Source organism: Harpia harpyja, chromosome 16 (genome assembly GCF_026419915.1).
Source record: "Harpia harpyja isolate bHarHar1 chromosome 16, bHarHar1 primary haplotype, whole genome shotgun sequence".
Classification (NCBI taxonomy): domain Eukaryota; kingdom Metazoa; phylum Chordata; class Aves; order Accipitriformes; family Accipitridae; genus Harpia; species Harpia harpyja.
Window position 1 is genome coordinate 28,306,272 of NC_068955.1, and position 21,334 is coordinate 28,327,605.

The window sequence follows — 21,334 nt, forward strand, 5'->3', positions numbered from 1 at the left end:
AATTTATAAGTGCTCAGGTTGGAGGGCATAGAATTTAACTAGTTTATTATTATTCAATCCACCTTAATCAAGAAAGTCCTACCTCTTCATTTCGCCAACGATTAAACATGTATGTATAGGCACCTGGGTAACCAACAAACTTCCCTTTGAAGAAGGCCACATAGAAGCAGGATGAATAGTAGTTGACAAACTGGAACAAAAACATTTTCATAGTGAGCCTGTTCTCATATTCCATATGCGTTCTGGGAATCTCTGTGAAACCAGAAAACAGTAATTTTATTTTCCTTTATTCCCTTTAAAAGGATACAGATTCATAAATACTTATCATGCACAGTGCCCTTATACCCCAAAGGAAAGAAAAAAGAAAAAGAAAAACACCTACAAACATTTCAGTAGATGGAGCTCCTGCTCTCAGACACCCTACCTTTAATTTACAATGCAATATTCTGAGTAGGCAGGCAAGTGAAATTCATTCTTGAAACTGTTATAAACTTCAATTTCCCCTTCTCTATACTGTCCATTAGCACTTGTCCATCCCCAAAGCCTACCCTATTTTAGGGGATCCAAGGCAAATCTCAAACAGTAACTAGCAGGGTCTCCTAGAGTACGAAAATTTCACTGTTGGCAATGCACATGATAAAGAATTTTTTTTTCTTTGTGGTAGAGAAGTATGTTACAGTATTGTTTTTTTCAATATGCTGTATGTGTGTAATATATTGAAGTCAGCAGGAAGTGGATGGGCCCTGTGCCTCTGAAAGATGAGACTCATAATGGGGAAAAGAATAGGGAAGGATGCAGGCATGTCGGTGGTACTGAACATCACCAAGCCTTTGCTTGAGATTTTGCTGCCTTCATAATCACATTCTCCATCACGTTTACATTTTTAAAGGTAGCAGGAAGCCCTAAGCGCATTATTGGTAAAACATCCTGTTAAACGGTAACAAATAACTAATTCAAGCTGGGAAAAAGGGGAAGAAAGTATACCACAAGCATTCAAGTCCCTCTGAATTGGTCAGGACCTGGCAGACGTGTTGAACTCACCTGCCCTATATTAAAGTTATTTTATATATCCGAGTAAACTAACATTTGCAAGCTTGGCATAAGTTTGCATGACAGAAGAACATAAGGTATTTATTGGGAACCTGACATCAGAGTGTACTATAGAGAAGGCAGTACTCGGGTGATGTAGTCTGCCTAGGTCGCAGCTCATCAAAATGTTTTTATTGTCATTGTTCAAATGTTTATGTCAGATACGCAACGTTCAGAGCAGCAGAAGCAGGTTATTCCTGCATGGCGGAAAGCAAAATCTGGCCTAACCTTTTTAAGGAATTCAAGAGTGAAGAGAGTTTGAAGAGACAGTCCTGACAGCCGCAGCCAACATTTCACACCCTGGACCCAGCCGAGTCTCTAAGCCTGGGCTAAGCGCAGCTGCCGCGGCCGCCAGAGGAGGGCGGCAGTCCCACAAAAGTAAATAGTGATTTTCCTTCTGTAATTGATAACCACAGGTAGGGCTGACACTTAAGAAATTAATCCTCCACACTTGCAAGCAGCAAAATAACATTGCTGAGCCTTCATGCTTGTAATTCATGCCCTTCAAAAAAAGAAAGACTAAAAAAAAAAAAAAAAAAAGACTATTTTCTGTTTGGTTTTGGTTTTGCTAGGGGCAATTTTATTTACTACTCGTTCGGTCTGTCTTTGGTCTAATTTGGCCGCGTGAGATAAGCAGTTTTCCAAGACAAGAGATGGCCCACGATAACTCAAAATAAACCCAACGCAACATCCCATTAAGCTTCTGCAAGAAACACCTTTCAATTCTTGATTCCGCTCGTAAGACCTCATTAAAAAAAGACCACCCAGCTGTTTTTGACAGCTATACAAACTACAAATACCTAATACTTTCAGCTCTCCCCCCCAGCTGAATATTCTGCAATTATTTCTTTCTATAAAGCACCTGCAGGGACTTGTACATCTAAATCATTAAGGGCAAAGAAAAATACATAAGAAGGGCTGTAGGGAAGGATATTTCCAGCAAGCAAGCAACAGTCAAACATAAAAATCTGCTACAAAAGTAATAGATCTTTCTGGGCCTGCTTGCTAGCTCCCCCAGCTCTGGAGTGAGCCTACTGCAAGTAATGCTACCAATGGCTACAGCCACAACGACACATCTTGGGCCCAACTTCTCAACTTGCTCAATCTCTACCTTCAATCTGTATTAACTCCAAATCTGTAAATCCAGAGCTAAGGGAAATAGTGCCAAGAGAAAACCCTGGAAAATATACTGTCCTATCCCATGCCCCAGTCTCCTACCTTTTCCCCCAAAGTAAGAGACATGATTATTTAGTCTTTTTTCTTGTAAAGATGGCTGTGAAAGCTGTGATCTATTTTTAAAAATATATCTTCAGGATTTCTAATTGAAATACTGCTAAATCAAGACAGTTCGGTCCTGTTCTGGTGAGTCTACTATAACACATGATAATTTTTAATCATGTTAAGAACTATGGTTGTCTCTGTAGACTAGTTTTAATATAAGCAAACATTATACTAAGAGAAACCAGCTTATGATAACTATTCAAATGCAGGGAAAATGTTCAGTATGGTCATGGATACAACTGAGTCATTGCTGCAAGCTACAGACTAATGTCCTAGTGCTCCCACTGTGCCTGAGTTGAGAACAACTACATAGAGCACCTCCAGCTGGGTTCTACCTTTAGTGATTCCTTCAAAGTTTTGTCTTCAGGTACACCGCTTACCCATATCAGTAATCCAGATGGCTATTCTCTCATATAAGAAATTCAGTATCATGATGATGACAAAATTCAGGCATGAGGCTGTGACTGAAGTTGCCAGCTGAGGGGTCAATAATCCGCTGATGGGCTGTAAAGTTTGAGTGTTCTCCATCAGGCTGGCAAAGGCAGCATACACCGCAAGACGATACACGATCACAGCTATCATGCTAGCTATAATCAGAGACACCTAAGGAAAGGACACAGATTTGAAATACACTTACAGCTCAGTACAGCTATATGCACGCAACTTTTGAAATAAAATGTAGAACATCATGCTTTATAGTTTTTAAAATTTTATTCTTTATGGGTATGAGTTCAGCAGCACTGAAATGCAAAATACACAGGCAAAATAATTTGTTACATTACATACATTAAACCCAAGAAAATTATTCTATTAACGCACACAAAAAAGCAGACAATCTAATACCAGTACTAAAAAAAAAAAAAAATAGTGCAGAAGAATACAGACTTATGGAAATGGAGATGGAAGGGTCAAGTTAGATTATATTGTCCGCTCTGAAATTCACTCTGCAGATATTTCTAAAGAGGAATAAGTAGATATTTCATTGTAGTGAATAATAGTTTTGGGGTTGTTTTTTTTTTGCCTTTACTACAAGTTTTCTCAGTATGGTCTGTTAACAGCACATAAGCCAGAGAAAAAGTTATCCCTATGCTAAAATGTCCAATCAAATTAATAATTAATGATGGCTTTTCCAAGGGTTTGTTGTTTGTTTTTTTTTTTTAAATCTGAATTGAATTGCATTTTGCATGACAGCAGAAAAATCTGCAGGACAACAGTAAAAGCATGTGTTAATGATGATTAAAACCAGTTTGTGTTAATGTCATGATTAGGGATGATCAGCAACTCTGATATTTGTTAAAATGATGATTCAAAAAGATGCTCACCCAGAACAACACTGTAGTTCCCGAGATGCAGAACCGCACAGCCTGGCTAGTTACAGGCAAATAAGGCTCCATCTCCTGAAACAGTCAAGCAAGCACAGCACAGTTCACAGATCCATAATCTTATTGTAACATCAAGCAGCACACAGAGCTCTCATCAGCTGTGTGAAAGTGCCCACATCCGAGGAAAACCTTTAGAACTCCTCTCTCTAAAAGGGCCGATAGGACATGGATTTTGAATGTGCTGGGAGGCAAAAAGATCAGCACAGAAGTGGCCATAACAATGCTGTAAAGTAAAGACAGTACTTGGAAAGAATGGTTAAACCTTTGCAAAAATCAGTCAGTAGCTGAAGGAAAAAGACCACCTCCTTCATTAGATGAACAGGACAACTTTTACTCTAATGCTAGGTCAGCTGTCATACAGCTCTGAGTCCAAAACTGGACTGAATTTCAAGAAATTCTTCACATTGAGGTTTCTTAAAATGGTCATTTATTTGGATGTACCACGTTTTTCCACACAGCCAGAGAGAGTTTTCCTCCACTCCTTCAATTTATTTTTAATTGAAGAAATGGCTACATTCATTAGTTGCCAATCTCTGCTGCAGCATCAGGCAGCTAGGTCTTACCCAAGTGAGTATCCCCATATAGCACATGAACAATTTTCCGTGTTCGTGTAAAGGTCTCTTTTTTGCAACCAATTCTAATTCCTGAAATACCAGATTACATGTGTTAAGAAAGGATCATTTAAGAACTACTGGCAGTGGAAGAAGACTTAGTAAAAAACAATCTGAATTTGATAAATCTTTGGGATAAGGCATTGTAGTATGCTTATGCTCCTCTTGGACAAAGGGGCACCGATTACTACACGTGAGCGCAATATTAAGTATATTATCAATAAGCATGATTCAATAATATCAATAATGCAGGAAATGCTTGTTTTGACAACAGAAGGTATTGAACCTGTCAAATACTGTTGAAGGGAGTTTATTTTCTGTTGCACAAAAGCCCAGAACATGCCAAATGCACTGGCATAACATGGCGTAATTATGCTGAATACAACGGCCACAACTGAGCTGCACATTTCTCCCTGACACAACCAAGCAGTAGCAGTTGTTTTACAAGCATTGCTTCCTGATGGTGATATTCTTCAATCAGCATGCTCATATGCATGTGATTTTGTTTGAAGCATAATGTGCTGTTCTCTCAGGAGAGATATACTGCCTGTATCTGCCTAAGTATACTTACTAAACGCAATTATCAATACTGTAGTCTCAAGTCACAGTAAGTTTTTTGATGGCGGTAACAGTTAAAGGCTCTATTAACAGAACTATAGAAAACAGCTGAAGATAAGAGCATAGATACCAGGTGACTTTACATAGGCTCATAACATTTTATACTTATTTTGTATTAATAAATAATACATATATTCTATACTAAGAATAAATATTTCACATATTCTAGGCTATTCAACAAGTTTTCTACTTTAGAACAAAATGTAGGCAATAATATGCAATGACAGAGCCTAAGTTTGAATGGAATGCTTCATTATTTATGTAAATTAAGATTCTACTGTAATCAGCAAAACCAGATTTTAGCTATGATCTAGCTAGATGGCTGAGCATCACGAGCAAATGAGGTGTTAATTAAAGACTTAAGATGGGCAATTTCTGTTTCAGTGCACCTAGAACTTTGAATCATGGCCAGGAATAATGAGGAAATAATTTTCTGAGCAAAGCAAAGCCAGCCTCGGGATGCAAAAAACTCAGTGACCTGTATCCATATTATCTTATCAGTCTGCGGAACTAACTTAATTGAAAGCACTGTCCTTTCACATGTTCAGTACTGCACGTTATCTAATGAAAGGAAATTACACTAAAGCGTGGCTAACCTGTATGGTTTGTTATAACTGGGTATTGATAAGGATCACTGCTAAACCCTGCTGCACAAAAGCTTCTGAAAATCCACCAAGGTAATAAATTGATGTGTTATAAAATAAAGGATTGTACAGTCGTTCAATTTTTATAGTAATTGTTAATGCATACTTAGAAAGCACAGACCAGTGCAGTACCTCACTCTGAGATAAGAAAAATATATTACTGTCCAATTTCTATTTCCTAAAGAAAGTCCAAATAAACCATCCTACCCAAGAGATCTGCATGAATTTAGAGAAAGAACAATCTTCTCCCTCAGGACAGTTATACAAACGCACCTCACCCATGCCGCCTTTGGCTGTGATCTGCTGCAGCTGATTCACCCCACCAGACTACGGGTTTTGGTCCATGCTGTACGTAACCACTGCCTCCGAGTCAGCCCATTACTTCCCTGTCCTCACACAATTACCCTCTGCTGCAGTCTGTTACTTCAGAACGCACAAGGGCCGCCTGTGTGAACTAGCTGAACTAGCTAATCAAAAATTTATTTACCTGAAACTGTTTTCCTGAGCATGCAGAAATCAATACTTCAGCAGAGCCACGCTCAAAATCATAGTGCGTGGTTATCAAAGATCTCTGTGTAACTTGTCCAGTGTACAAGTTACAGGTATAACAACAGCACTAATGCTGCACATGCAGAAGGGGAAGGAGAGACAGAAAAACTGTCTCATGAGAAATAAATTAGTGTACATATTTCCTAATAATTAAAGAGACAAGCCCCGAAAGACAGGGCGACTGTTTATAAAACAATGATTCTTCCCATGTTCTGGCTAAGCCTCTATTTCTTTTCTGAGGCCTGTGTTATCTAAGTATACTTACAACTAGTGAAAATAAGTTATTTATATGCAATTCTAGGAAGAGGAAGGATGATTTAAAAATACATCAAATTGAGGTGGTAGATGTTGTATTGGAATGCAACAATCTGATCCCTAAATTGGTCAAATAACTCGTACCTAAATTAAATTGAAATGAAGACAATTAACGTTTAATAAGTATTTATATAGAGTGTTTAACAGAGTTAAATAGTGTGGTTAATTGTATCTCAATTAGATTTCAGACAAAGGGCTTCAGCAACCTTCATCTCTCTAGCATTCCCCAAAGTAGTTGTGTATCAGAAGCGAAACCGCAACTTGTCCCACTTCTGTATCTTTGTATCAAGACAACTGCTTCTTCATACGTTGTGTAGGGATGAGAAAGAGTGCTTTTAAAGGCATGAAGATTTCAGAGACTGCTGCCTAGGAACGTGAAGGACACTGCAAAGATGGTGTTAGCCAAGTGAAAGCTATCAACTTTGCCTTTGTATTCCTGATTTAACGTATCAGTTTCCAGTGGAAATTAAAATCGATAGAGGATAATTAATGAAAGTTATGCACACACTCCAGAGGCAAACCCCCCATGTTCTCATTTATTGTGTCTCAAAGCCTAGATAACAAAAGACATCTGCAGGAAAAGCGCCATGGTCCAAGAGATGGGGCATGCCTGTCACGTGCAAGAGGCCGTTATGCTGACAGCCTTCAGTTACTGTTACCTTCAGACTGGAAAGCTGGACGACCGCACCGCAACGGCCCTGTGCCAGGGTAAACAGACCCCTGGATTTATTGACACTAATGCAGCCATGCTGCTTTCGGCAGTTAAACTGTTTATCTCTGGTAGTAGTCAAAAAGCCCAAACCTCAGCACTCATCAACGGGACGCCTTCAGCGAGAAAACGATGTGTTACCAAATTCTGCTTTGATATTTGATGCAACCTACTGTGTTCAGTGAGGGTGTGGTTGGCATCACGTTCGACATATTTCAGCCAAACTCACGGCTGTCAAACACTGCTCTGTGGAGACGTAATAGCTGAGGGCCTGCCCTGCTTCAATATAAATGCGGCATTGCTTACACATGTCACACAAATCTTTACCTAGCCACAAGATACAGACTTGTTCCTGAGACAGAACTCACACATTATCAAACTTTCAACACACAACTGAATTCGCATGCATGTCAACCAGCACGCTCATTACCTGAGTTACAGGATTCTTCTTCTTTTGGGTACATTTTGCCTCGTACTCAGGCCTCAGCTGGAGTTGTTGCTGTTCCTCTTCAAAATCAACCAAATCCCACTCATATTTCAGTCTAGCTTGCCGTCTCTTCCAAAACTCCAAGAAAAGTGTAACTGCAATTTGGAAGCATTAAAATACAGTTAAGGGAGAAGTGAACAAGTTCATGAAGCAAGTTAAACTTATTTCTGCACCAGCTTCTATTCTGCAGTCTATTATTTATCCTCACAGTGTGACCCATCTATTTCTACTGACTACCTATTGAAGTTCACAGCTAAGACCATAATATGGATTAAGTAATTTATTAGCTAATCGAATTCCAGAAGTAGATGACAGGGAAGATGCCAAGACAGGATATAGGTATTCCCATGGTATGACGACCGTGTTCAATCACAGTTTAACTACTTTTCATATGCAAATAGCAACACAGAATTAACAAAGGAACATGATAATTCAACTAATTGCTTGTGTATAAACCTGTAACACATGAACAACTACTACAAATAAGCAGAACTGATTTCAAGTAGTACATTCAAAGATTTCTATTGCTTTTTGATGATTATTTGATATCATGGTCATTTTTAAGATGGTGAATATCTGATGCTTTTCATATGATCAAGAGTGAGGCTGGCTTAATTAAGACACTAGAGGGAACTGATTTCACATATAAAATAAACAACTATAGAAATTATAATACTATGTAACATTTTAAAAGCCCTCTATAAACTACTTCAAAATGTAAACCGTTAGTAATCTGATTGTTCTCATTTGACCTGGAGAGGCTTTACGGTTTATACAAACACAGGAAAGCTTATCTTCTGCAGTTCTAAAAATCTTTTGCTAGTACTTCCTGAACGATTAATCCATGTCACTCAAATGCTAGTGCTTAAATCCAAGAGAAGTTTAGTGAAACACCCATACAACATCACCTCACTCAAATTTTTGGGGGAAAATTCTCTATGAAAAACATTAGTGGCTAGATCCTTTGATAACAAATACACAAACAGATTTTCTATTAGCACACAGAGATCTTTCTGTGTTAATGAAATGCTTATATTAGATTGATATACTGAACAAGTATCACTTGGTGTGAAACCATGCCTATAGAGAAAAAGTCAGGAAATCCACCTATTTCTCCATCATCAAAACATACTATCATGTATGAACTTCATTGGAGTAGAAGCCAACCAATTCTCATCCTTAAAGTGGTGCTAATAAAGTAGTAGTGATGGACCACCATCCAGTGAAAGGACACAAAAGCACTCTACTCCCTCACAGGCACACTGATAACGTGCAGGGCTTAGCAGAGAGGACTCTTACAAGGACTGCATAAGGTTGGACCACTCTGTCTTAGGTTACTAAGGAAAGAAACAAATGTTAGCAGTTACGAGTACACAATGCTTATGATATCCTAGGTATCTGCTGGGTTTTGTTCGGTTTTTTAAAGTTCAATTCCTCTGTAACTTTAAATTATTTTTACTCTTTCATCACTTTTGCATCTGAGGCAGGATATTAGAGTGAAGCCATTATTCCCCTTCTTTCCACTTCCAGCGTCCCTCAGCAGTTCAGCCAAGATCTCCTTATTGCTCGCCATAAAACTTACCAAATGTACTCACCCCATATGCCCATGAAAATGGCAAAAAAAAGAGTTGCCACGTTGTCAAACAAATGGGAATACTGCAACAGAATACACAGGAACAGGTCAGCACCAAACCAGTTTTCAGTATGAACAAAAACGACAAGTGGCTGGAGAACCAGATACACACCTCTGAGGACTGACAGGTTGTGTTCAGTCTCCAGTACTCACACTCGCGGTCACAAAGAGGGCACATGATGATCTCTCCTCCAATTGCAGGGTCACAGATTTCTTTGCTGAGGAGAAAAACATTGTACAGTATCTCTTTTCACAGCATCTGAGGAGCTGCTATATGAAATTTATTTAAAAAAAAAAAAAACAACCAAGAGCTTCATTTGTTCAAAGCTCAACATCTGCATCTTCACAGAGAAGATGCCAAGTCTTGTCACATTCACTGGTATTAACCTGTGGTTGGTCACGGCAAGCCAACAAATGTAGAAGCTGCTACAAGGAGAACTGGCAATTCACTTGGTATGGGCTTTCTGATTCTATCAGTAATGAATCAGAAGTCTGTAAGGAGCTGTACTGCACACGCACTGCTTTCAGGCGAGATATAAACCATGTTATTTCTCATCGGGTCAGTAATGCATTCAAAAAACCTTTTCTAAAAGCAGAGGTATTAATTCAGCTTTGATATCTACAGTAAAATTTGCTACTTCAATTTAACTACTACGGTGGGCGAAGTTTACAATCCTATGATAGCCCGTTAGTACCCAGAGAAATCGGAACACGTATAGCAGTATTCTCAGGTGAATTCTGAACCTAGCTAAAATGTAAGTCTCAAAATGACGTAATCCAATAGAATGGATGATACTTTTAACCTGCTATTCATCTTTTATGGTTAAAACTCAAAATTTTCTGGAAGCTTACTTATAAAAACCAGTGAACAATTAAATGTCAACACTCTTTTCCTCTCCTCACCCCCCCCCATCCCTGAATACAATAGATCTTGGGACCCTTGAAGAAACAAATACAATGCTCATTTAAAAAGAAGCAAACTCTGGCTTCCGAGATACCGGATCCCTCTTTGATGGGAGAACACTGCTGATCTGTCCTGTACTCATGCTTTTGGTAGTTAGCAGAAGTGATGACCTACACAAAAAAGTCAATGGACTACTCTGCAAGACAGATTAAAATAGGAAAGCTTAAGGCAACAATAAACACTTGAAACAAACAATTTTGAGAGATGTCAGTGGTACTCTTAGGATTTTATGTATTGCAGGTACTCCAATATAAAAAGCTATTGCCAAATGGCAATAAAATATTGCTTTTCACCTACAAATTGAGTCTAATTAATAGTCACAAGTTCTGCATTAGCTGTCCACCACCATTTCAGTCAACAAAAGATAGCTGAAGAACAAATTTGCCTGCTCTAACAAGCTTTAAAAGCTTGTTACCTGTCTTTTTGCAAGAACAAAATTTTCACATTGCTTAGCTTTTCCCATTATAAACCCAGAAGAGTTTCAACATTACACTCACCTGCTCATATTTTCATCCATTGTAAACAAGCCATAAAGAAAACAGATTAAGCCAACAACTGCTGCAAGGAATAACATCTCAGTGTAAAATCCTAGCCAGGCAAAATAGATTCCAATCTTCTCACCATAGTACTTCCTAAATACAAAAAAATGCAATTAATAGGAATACAAAGCAAAGTTTAAAACTGCAATAGAGCAAACTGGCCAGAGTCAAAATGAAACACTTGGCAAAATTCTCATTTAACAGAAGAGTAAATGCATTGATGTACACTGGAAAAATGAGATTTGAAGCTAGCTGTGAGAAGAAGTTACGCAAGCTAAATGAACAAAATATATGGTCTCCTTTTGTTTTTCCTCCTAGTAGAAGCTCCAGCTTTAAAATCACTCTTTCTCCTTCCCACAGGATAATGTAAACAAAGATTTATTTTTTTGATTTTCCAAGGAGTTATACAAATGAAACTGGGCACAACAGTCCGGATCATGTGGTTAGGACAAATGAGTACTTCACAGAAATCCAACTGGTTGTGTTTCAAATGGGGCAACTGTAACCTGCGAATAAAGTAATGTTTTTGTTACATCATATAAGCTGAAGCAAAGATATCTTGGGTAAGGTCAGTTTAAATTTGGGTTTAGTACTAAATTAAGAGTCAAGCTTCAAAACTGATTTTATCAGCGTTTTTTCAAGTCTGTGTTGAAATTTCAAAATTTCAAATCAACCTTTAAAAATTGTGGCAGATATTGATTATAAAATACAAGGTATTCTTCCTATGTGTTCCTCTACAGGTGAATTATCTGTGATATACCTGACCCTGGGAGCACTGGCTAGATCGAAAGAGCCTTGATTTGAGATAAAGCAGTCTTCCAGTTGCTAGTAAAACACCTGTGTCATGTCTTCCAAGGACCTAGTGCCCAATTAAGTATCCGATTCTCATCGGATCTCAAAAGTAGTAAGAATTTCCCAGCAGGATCAAGGTACAAACGAGTACTGCTCATATTACGATGAAAACAGAGTAAATATAATAAAACACAGGCAGTATTTTACCTGATGAGGTCCAAAGGCTGTTCTTTGTAGAACCGCAAGAAACGGGCCCACTCCATGTACAGCGTGTATCTCTCATTGTCACAGTTCGGATCATTTGCCTTTTTCCAGTACTGGCACTGCGAGCAAATCAGAGTAAAGGCAAAACACCTCATCGACAGACTCAAATACTACATTGAAAGAAACAAACATTAATGATGATGCATCCCTTTTAAGATTGTGCCAATTAAACTAATTTGAAATTCAGACTTAGCACTCTACTTCACCACTTTTAAGTTGAACCCTTTTTATATATGTAATGTTTCAAGATAACACACATTTTCAGAAAACATCTATCGATCTTAGACATAAGTTAGCCTGTACTGTAACCACACCACATTACATTAGACCAGTGTTGTGTTGGTACAACATACTCATTTGCACGGGTAGATTACTGCAGTGAATGGTTTGTTCCTTTACACTGGTGTAGCATATGCAACTGCAGAAGTTGAAGCTTCCCTAAAGTAGAAAACCACTATTTTACTCGACTTCATTAAAAATAATGCAAATTTAAATCCTTCTCTATACTTCAGTCTCATTGTAAATTGCAAAGCCAAAAGCATTTTGCCGAAAGATGTAAACTAGGGGACATAAATTAAGTTGTTTCCTGCCTCCAGCCATAGCACTATAATGTACTCCGTGCTGTGGCTTCTAAAGTTGTAAGGCGAGGGCGTGCAAAATGAAATTCTGACACTAATTAACTTCAGTGGTGTTCGTCACTATCATGTATCTACCTGTCAAATACTAAGAAAATTTTGGAACTTCGTCAGTTTCCTAGAAATGAAACAGCACAAAATAACCACAGTTTCTGACAGATCTTGTAATTTTATTTCGTGTTGTAGAACTCTGCTTTTAGAAATATTTGGCTATGTCAAATATTCAGTTTGTGATCTTGGTTTTCCTTTTTTTCTGAATGTCTCTCAAATACAGAGAAAAGCATGAAAATCAGTTTCTAAACAGAAATGAAGAAGTTTAAACAACCTAAAGTTCGCATTTTTAAAATATTTTAAAAGGTTAAATAGTTATTTTTTAGACAATGATTTGTGAGTCTGTCTCATGACTTTTGGAATTTTTTCATATGATTTCTTAGCATTTAAGGTTGGTTGTACTTGTATAGAAGAGATTCTTGTACAGCTGCTTTTTATTACCTGTGTTTTTGGTAGTCCCAACAATATAAAGTACTTCCCAGCCTAGACTAGTCTTCTACAGCCTAGACTCTGATCAGCTAAACTTTCCCCCTGAAAACCTAAAGAATGTCCATTCATCCATTTCTTTTCATTTTCTAAGGGAGGAATAAATATTTGAAACATTTAAAAACATAAATCTATATAAAGTATTTAAAAATATCTTGTGGTAGAACTCACAGATATAAATAAGCAATTTAAGTTCACTAAAGCATTGTCACAAATCTGAAATAACTATTAAAAACAAGGAGAGAATTTAAGATTTAAGCAATGAATTAAACACAACATTCAGAAGGAAAAAAAAAAACCCCCAACCCAAAACCCCATTTAAAAAAAAAAAGTCCGTAAAATAGAGTAACCCATCTCTCTCGTTTTCTCCAAGGGACTTCAGGGCTAAATCCACATGTAGTACTAAAAATCGACCCTACAGCAAAACTAAACACCAGTATTTACCATCCTTACCACAATTCCAGAATTTGCAGTTGCTCACCAAAGCTCACTAGGAGATGGACAAGTGACCACTGCACACTGAACTGTAGGGCTCGTGCAACTCATCTGACTTCAGTCCCAACATGGTATGATCCCAAGAGTATTTATATAACTACAGGTAGTATGCACTACTGTATACGTATGTACACACCTTGTACATACACACAGCTGAATATATGCATTTACAGTAGGTATTCACTCCTTGTTATAATCTTTGTAATGTACTATCACATAATCTCTATCATAGACATCATAGGAATATACTATGGAATAAGCCTCTTACAAATTATGTGACTGACACATAAATATATGCTAGAAACTCATCCATAGGAAGAAACATTTCAGCACATAAAAGCCAAATAGTAGGGCTGGCAGATATGTCTTGTGTATTATAAACCAGAATCAATTACTGGGACAAATGGAAGGGCTTGAGTACATTTTCATTTCTGCTCGAAACAGCAAATGTCACAGTAGGTGAAAGAGTAAAAACACTGGTAAATGCTCAAGGGAGCAGAAAGCTAAAATACTTACATCATGAAGAGGATATGCAGCTGAATAGGTGCCATTATTTAGCAGTCTCTTAATCCCAAATTTTTTCTTCCCTTCTTCTGTTCCATATGGGCAACGTGTAAGAATATAATTAACCTGAGATTCAAACATAAGAATTTCAGACCTTTCCTGCTTTAAGGCTATTTAACAGAAACCTATAATGGTTATGCACTGTGTGTAACCTGCAGGAACAATACGCAAAAGAGACCGTTGAGGGCACGCTTGCCTTGTAGACATCCAGAAGATCCATTCCAAGTATTCCAGATTTCTAAGAAAGATGCACAGGCACCTTGGCTTCCTCATACTTACCCACAGATTTATATACTCCTCCTCTGCATGAATATTCCAACGGGACCGCGTAAATCTACATGTAAATAGAAGCAGGCAAACTGACATACGTACTATTCTGTTTCTCATGGATGGTGAAAAGAAAGTGCTCTCGTCATTAATGAGGTACAGCTCCTGCTTGTCCTTGCTGAATGGTGCCGTGAAATAATCCGGTTCAGGGTGCATCACCTTCTCAGGGAGCCTGAGCGGTGCAAGCATACAGTCCAGGGGGTTCTCCACAGTTGAGGGAATGTCATTTTCCTTGATGGGAACTTTAATGTTCAGCACTTCTGCATATGTGATCAGAACCTCCCATGGGGCATGGATTTTCACAAAATAAATCTTGCCATCTTCAGATTCCTGCCCCAGGAAAGTTAAATCAGACATCAGACTAAACTGTATTTTATTGCAAGATTTATGAGAACAGTTCTTATATAAAATTTATTGCCTTTTACATATTTTTGAAAGCTTTAAAAAAAAAAAAGGAGGGGGCAATAGGGGGACTTTTTGTATATATTTTTTTTTTTTAACTGAAAAGCTTATCCGAATGGTTGGTTGTTCATAAAGATAATCTTTGCGCTACTAAAAGCTCACAACAGCTTTTCAAACTACATTAATTTGTACACTGAGGCCTGAATACTCTCATTACACTCCGTGTGCATTGGAAACGCAAGGGTTTGCTACACAGGGCTGGCCACTTGGCAGCCCACACATCCCGCAGGCCACCCTGCTGGACTGTAAAGCTGTTCTCTTTCCTGGAGGTGGCAGTTTTCATACGGCAGAGTAGAGCATACAAGACTCCTTACAAAAAGGAGTTACCAGCCAGAGCTAAGTTCTGTTACAGCCTCGCAGCTATAGTAAGGAATAACCTCACCATAGACCTCACCCAACAGTATATGTTGTTCTAGTGTTCCTCTGCATACACAGGATAAAATGGCAATCACAAGGTATTTTTAGCATGCTGCTCAATGAATCCCCACCTACAGCTGTTACAGAGTCTGGACTTCATCAAGAGTTATTTTCCCCCACTCAGTCTCTGGCAGAACAAAGCATGCTGATTCAATGAATCAGCATCCCGTGTTCTCCAGTTCTTAAACAAAAGAGTAACACTACTCAAACAACCTCAAGTTGTTACATCAGGGTCCTTCCTCATAATTACAACGTGCAGTGGACGTATGCTAATCCATTCACTGACTTCCAAACATGTTACTAGTTGTTAGGTGGGATTAAATCTAGCCGTAAGCATACTTTCCATTTACATGGGTTTAAACGAAGTCATAGATATTTTGGAACAGATTTCTTTTTGTTATGAAATCAAAAGCCATCGCTTCCTCCTGAATCAAAATTCTTTGCTTCTACAATTCTTGTGAACATATCTGGAAAAATAATGCAAATAAGCACATTAAGCTTGTTTCACCTAAATTAGTCACACTCCGCTGAAATCCGCTAGAATAATTTAAAATTTTTCTCAAAGAAACAAACTGGTATATATTAATTAATAATTTGCAGGTCTATTTCTTTGGTCCTAATTTTTCTCTCTTTTTTCCTTTTTTTTTACCTTCTTGTCTTCTGTTTCTAGTTCCAAACCAGCTTTTTGCAGATTGCTCTCAAATTCTCTTCTTCTTTCCTGAAAAGAAATAAACACACTTTATTAACTGATGAAGATCACTTACTGATGACTTCACTGAGTTTCACTCCTCCTCACTGCCCTGATAACAACCCCTTAATGCTATGTGACCTTTGTAAAAGAAAGCAGACCAACAGACAAAAATCCAGCTGATGCATACCAGGCCACTTCTGAGTGAAGGCCAGCCTAGTGATTGCAACACATCAGGAATTGCATTGACTAGCAACAGGAAACCTATTTGTTAGGAATAGGCTCAAAAACTGTGCAACCTCGTTAACCAGAGAAGTAAATGAAGTCATGCGTCTTGAGCATTTTTGGCTCTTCGGGAGGGTGGTGTGTGTGGTGTGTTATTGTTCAAGTTTAGCTATATTTCTAAGCGAATGTTAGAACTAGATGAAAAGAGAAATTCTGGAAGCGTGTGGAAGACTGATCGTTTATAGTGACATCTATTTGCCAGTTTAACTATCAAGCTTGATACAGATGTTCAAGTACTGATTACAGACAATTCAAACAGTATGCATCACAAACAACGTAACTGTAAAACTACGCAAGACTAACAAATCATCACGTGTAAGCTTACATATGCTTAGCTTGCATAAAGTCAGTGTGGACTTCATGCAGAAATAAACAAACCTGCCTGTGGCAGTGCAGGATGGCTGCATGACCTCTGACTTTGAGGCTTTTCTTGAAGTCTGTATTTTGCCAAGTAATTCCTAGGTGGTGTCTTTAGGTTAGAACATTTTCTTCCCCTCCTTCTCTGTAGAATTTTTGCTCCTATTGAGAGACTGAATTAATTTCCTTTTAATTACATAAACCTTGCTGAAGAACTGCCAGGGTAACTACAAGTTAAGCTAAATACTGAGCCCTAGCCTCTTCAGAACGCACTAGCTAGACTACCAATTTATTTCTAGCTAAAACCTGCAATGCTGTGTGATGTTTCCTCTATTGAAAGGTCTTAAATGACATTTTTCAAACACACTTAAAAAAACCCAAAACACCATAGTTTTCAGCCAATTTCCTTTTCCTGCATATCTGTGAGAAGCAGGCTACCCTATTTGCATTTCAGTTTGCATAAACTACTCAGATAAATGAATACAAAGAATAGCTTTAACTTCCCTCAAATCTATGTTAAGATGTATTCATACGTTTTCCTGTGTTAGTGGCCTTGCATTTTTATCTGTCACATCTGATTTTACCAAATATTATTAGATATTATATCAGACGCTGACCTAGATAAACTTAAAAATATGATAATTCCCGAGTTCTAGCACATGCTGGGAGCAAATGCTATTCCATGCACTATTTTTTAATTAATTTATCTCAAAAACCTGCCTACACGCACCTATATAAACTCACCAGAGAACTCGTTCACTGACCTGCTGATCTAATAGAGAGCAATACAACTACAAGGTGATTTATGATTACATTTGAAAGTGCTATATTAAAGCTGACATTCCAGCCTGGTATCCAAAGCTACGCGCTACTCTGGATTACATTTTCTCCAAACAAAGCACACTGGCATGCGTTCTTTTCCCCAGCAAACTCTGGAGAAGAGCCAAGCGAGTCAGCTCAGAGGGCTCTCTGCCACCAGAGACACCAGCCAGCTCCTCCTCCAGCTGTGCAGCTTAATAACAGACAGAGCCAAAGGGTCTGGCCCCATCTTACTGATCTTTCCTTACTATACACTTAGTGTGATAAATTGCAGTGCTCTAATAGAAATTACACTCTTTTTACCACCTTGCTCTCTTCCCATAAGTCACCTTCTCCAAAACCCATGTCAAGGTACTGAACTTTCCAATCATTTGAAACAACCATCTTCAAAAGGAAATCAATCCGCTGCAAAAAAAACCCCAAAACAATGCTCCCCTATCTTCTTGCCAAATACTGGATTTCTTCATGTTGCCATCAAAGGCTTAAAACGGACAAAATGTACCCTTGGACCAGTGCTGTTTTGTTTTAATATGTACTTGTAAGAATTTTAACCTTACTGTCCCAAACCTAAAAAGCTAGACCTGGTGCATATATTTGTGACTCTGCTATAGATGCCACTCTGCAGTCACAGAGGGAAGCAACATAAGTAATTACATTACAGACGACCAGCAGCAGTAGGCTTCCTCATGTTTTGTTTAAGTACAGTTCTTAAGCCTCTCCGAAGCATCTGTAAAAGACTGAAACCACATTTTCTGAGACCACTGGGGCCTATATAGGAGAGAGACCAGTAGATCATTCACCTCTCCAAACACCGCTGTGGATATCCCACATACTTAGACAGAGTAACTTTACCATCTAACATATGCTTGGCTGTAATGAACCATCCCGATAAGATTAACAAAGCAAGATCCAAAGTCCAGCGGTATTAATATGCCCAATGCAGATGCAACACTGCATGATTAGGTACCTAAGGAAGATAGAAAACTGTTATAAACCTGTTTCTTGATAACAATGCTGTTACTGCTAGTAACGAGAATCAATAAATAGGAGAATAAAATAATTTTAAGTTTACAACATACTATTCTTTAATCAAATTCCTGCTCCTTGCTTTTCTCTTTCCTTTAGGGAGGGAGCACCAAGCTTAGAAAAGCCTTTTACGTTATCAGGATGCTCGGGCTTACTTTTAACTGCAGTCATGTGTAGGATACTGGGAAATAAATATGGCCTTTAGGAACATCACATGCTACTGTAAACCATACAAGAACTCTGCCCTTAGCCGTACCCTGAGAAAACACAATTCACTGCACAGGACTAACACAGATGGGCTCAGATTAAGCTCAGGCTGCCCACGCAGCTCCCTGGCAAGAACATTTCAGGCGAGACGGTGCCTGTTTAGGAAAAGCCCCTTGTCGCCTCATCTGCCTGCAGCCACGAGAGCGGGAGGCTGACGAGACGGATGAGATAACCGGCCCTACCGCAGCACCGCAGGGACTGCTCACATGGCTTGGGAGGACGCTCTGCGTGCCCTCCACAGCGCAAGAGACAGCAAACACCTTCCTTCTGCAAGTACCAGCCAGGCTTCTGGAAAGCAGCAAGGAGAGGTGCCCAGTGTGGCTCAAGCCCAGTTTTCAGCTGCTCCCGCAGAGCTGGGGATGCGGCTTCTCCCAGCTGGCAGCCTAACAGTGCAGCAGGAACAACAAGCATCTGATTTTTTGCTGCCTCTGGCTCCCTAACTTTGGGCTATCTGGTGCCTGTGAGAAAGCAGAAGTTTCTGTCTGAGATGATGAAAAGTGGGAAAGGACTAGATAAAATTTCTTTCCCTATCTCCATGCCCCACTGGGGACGGGAGGACTTTGCTTCCAGTAAATATAGGAACAAGGTACTTTGCACAGAGATCCCAGATTCCTAATGCTCTGGAGTTTCTTGTAGAAGAAATACACTTATGGACAAATAAAGATCATGTCCTGGTCACACCTGAATAATTTGTTAGAGACTTTTAGAAATTATTTTTATTTTTCCATGTTCACATGCGTTTCATATATCAGTAAAATATTTCCACTTATCTGCTAGAGGCTTTCAGGAAAAATATAAAGTATTGTCTCACAAAAATGTAATCCTCTTTTTTCTTTAGAGAGACTTTGCGGTTAGGATTTATTCACGTAGCTTATAGAAGGCAAGTTCAATACAGAGTTTGCGCTGCAAAGTTTCTGGGAAACATCAAAGTTGTTAATGCATTTGTTCTGCACGAAGCTAGAAAAGATGAACAGACCGTCTCTTACATCTGTATCCGGCCTGTGTTAAAACACACAAAGAAGTTATTCATCTCCTTCTTAGAAATGCAGAATAAAGCTGTTTCCTTGAGACAAGGAAACAAACCCGTTTGTCACAACTGTTATTCTCTTCCCATGAACATTTCTATTCTTAGCTGTTACATTTTGCTATATCATCGTACTACAGAAATTCACATTTCTTTCCTGCGACGACTGTACAATAGCAAGTACAGTATGTCAGACAAATTCCAAAGGCTGCAGTGCATCACTATTTAAATCTTGTTCCCACAAAGACAACAGCACAGTATTTCTGTGCTAAGAAGTCTGCATTAATTTATGGGCATATTCATGTTATAAAGGTCTATGCTGGACAAAAATATAGGGCAAATTTAATTTTCTTAGCCGATTCCCTAAGAACCATGTAAAAACTCACACACCATAACACTGATACCTTCATGCCTGTCTGTTCTGTGACGGCAGAGCTAACCTACAGAGCCACAGACCAAACGCTTTCTTCCATGGGGCCATAAACTCTTTTGCAAGTAACAGACAAATACAGAATTAAATCTCATGAAACTTGATGCAGATGTTCTACTCTTTTGTAAGAGAGAGATGTTTCTTCCTAGCTAAGTGCATTTTTACCTCAAAGAGGAACTTCAGTATTAGCTACTAGCTCTTGGGTTCTTCCCTGTGTCAAGCCTTCAGTCAATAATGACACGCATGTACATGGCCTCTGCTCTGGCAAAGATTCCTGCCACCCTCTAATGACCTATAAACCAATGAGAAGGAAATTGCTGCACACAATATGAATGAGTGCCTAGACTGAGTATCTGGTTCGTTTTCCTCCCCACTTGAAACATTACCTAAATAGTCTCCATTTCTTCCCTCATGTTATTTGAATATGACTAATGGAAAAGTTTATTTTAAGAGTTGCTTTCACATATTTTGCATGGATATCTTTTCTTCTCTCTACATTGATTGGTCTCCTCTTCCTTCTTTATTAAAATGGATTTTGCTTTATGGTAGAAGGAGGAACGTAGCTAGGATTACAGCCTGACAGAGCCAGTGTGGATTTGAAAAAGTATGCCTTCATATAAACCTATGGTACCAGCTATAATATAACCCTTGGTCTCCTAAGCAAATCTCCCAAACGTGGCTAGCTGAGGAAAGCAGACTCTGAGATGCTTAAGATGGGAAAAGCATCAGAAATGATGACAGGCATTTTTGCTTTTTTTAAGGTAACAAGTATACGATGCAGGAGCCGTGTTCTACACCGGATCGTATTTGCATATAGGCAGCATAAGTCCTTAATGAAAACATTATTTCCTTCATAAAAGAATGTAAGCAGTAAGCAATTTTTTGAACAGCCCAATTGTGCAGTTTTGTTCAAAGGAAATTATAAGTTTAATTATGAAACATTTTAATACGACAAGATATAGATGAGAAGCATTCTTTACTTCACAGACCTTTAGTTTTGATCATGATTTTGTCATAAGCTTCCATATAATTAGTTTTCTTCAGAAAGCCTTATCTTTCAGAATAATGTGATTACATGAGAATGAAGTCTTTTTGTTTTGTGGGGGTTTTTTTGGTTTTTTTAG

The 21,334-nt window shown here is 38.5% G+C and overlaps 1 protein-coding gene across 7 annotated transcripts in view; it reads right to left on the reverse strand.

Moving 5' to 3' along the window:
* ANO5 (anoctamin 5) overlaps positions 1-21,334 on the reverse strand; it is a 61,098-nt gene that overhangs the window by 10,547 nt on the left and 29,217 nt on the right. For all 7 annotated transcript variants that reach the window (XM_052810609.1, XM_052810612.1, XM_052810611.1 and 4 more), the window contains 11 exons: positions 15,964-16,032; positions 14,481-14,765; positions 14,061-14,174; positions 11,821-11,936; positions 10,780-10,914; positions 9,431-9,536; positions 9,281-9,341; positions 7,629-7,780; positions 3,693-3,767; positions 2,751-2,973; positions 83-252 (listed from right to left, as the gene is read on the reverse strand). In XM_052810609.1, coding sequence (XP_052666569.1) covers positions 83-252; positions 2,751-2,973; positions 3,693-3,767; positions 7,629-7,780; positions 9,281-9,341; positions 9,431-9,536; positions 10,780-10,914; positions 11,821-11,936; positions 14,061-14,174; positions 14,481-14,765; positions 15,964-16,032 — 1,506 coding nt within the window. The remainder of the gene's footprint in view (positions 1-82; positions 253-2,750; positions 2,974-3,692; positions 3,768-7,628; positions 7,781-9,280; positions 9,342-9,430; positions 9,537-10,779; positions 10,915-11,820; positions 11,937-14,060; positions 14,175-14,480; positions 14,766-15,963; positions 16,033-21,334) is intronic.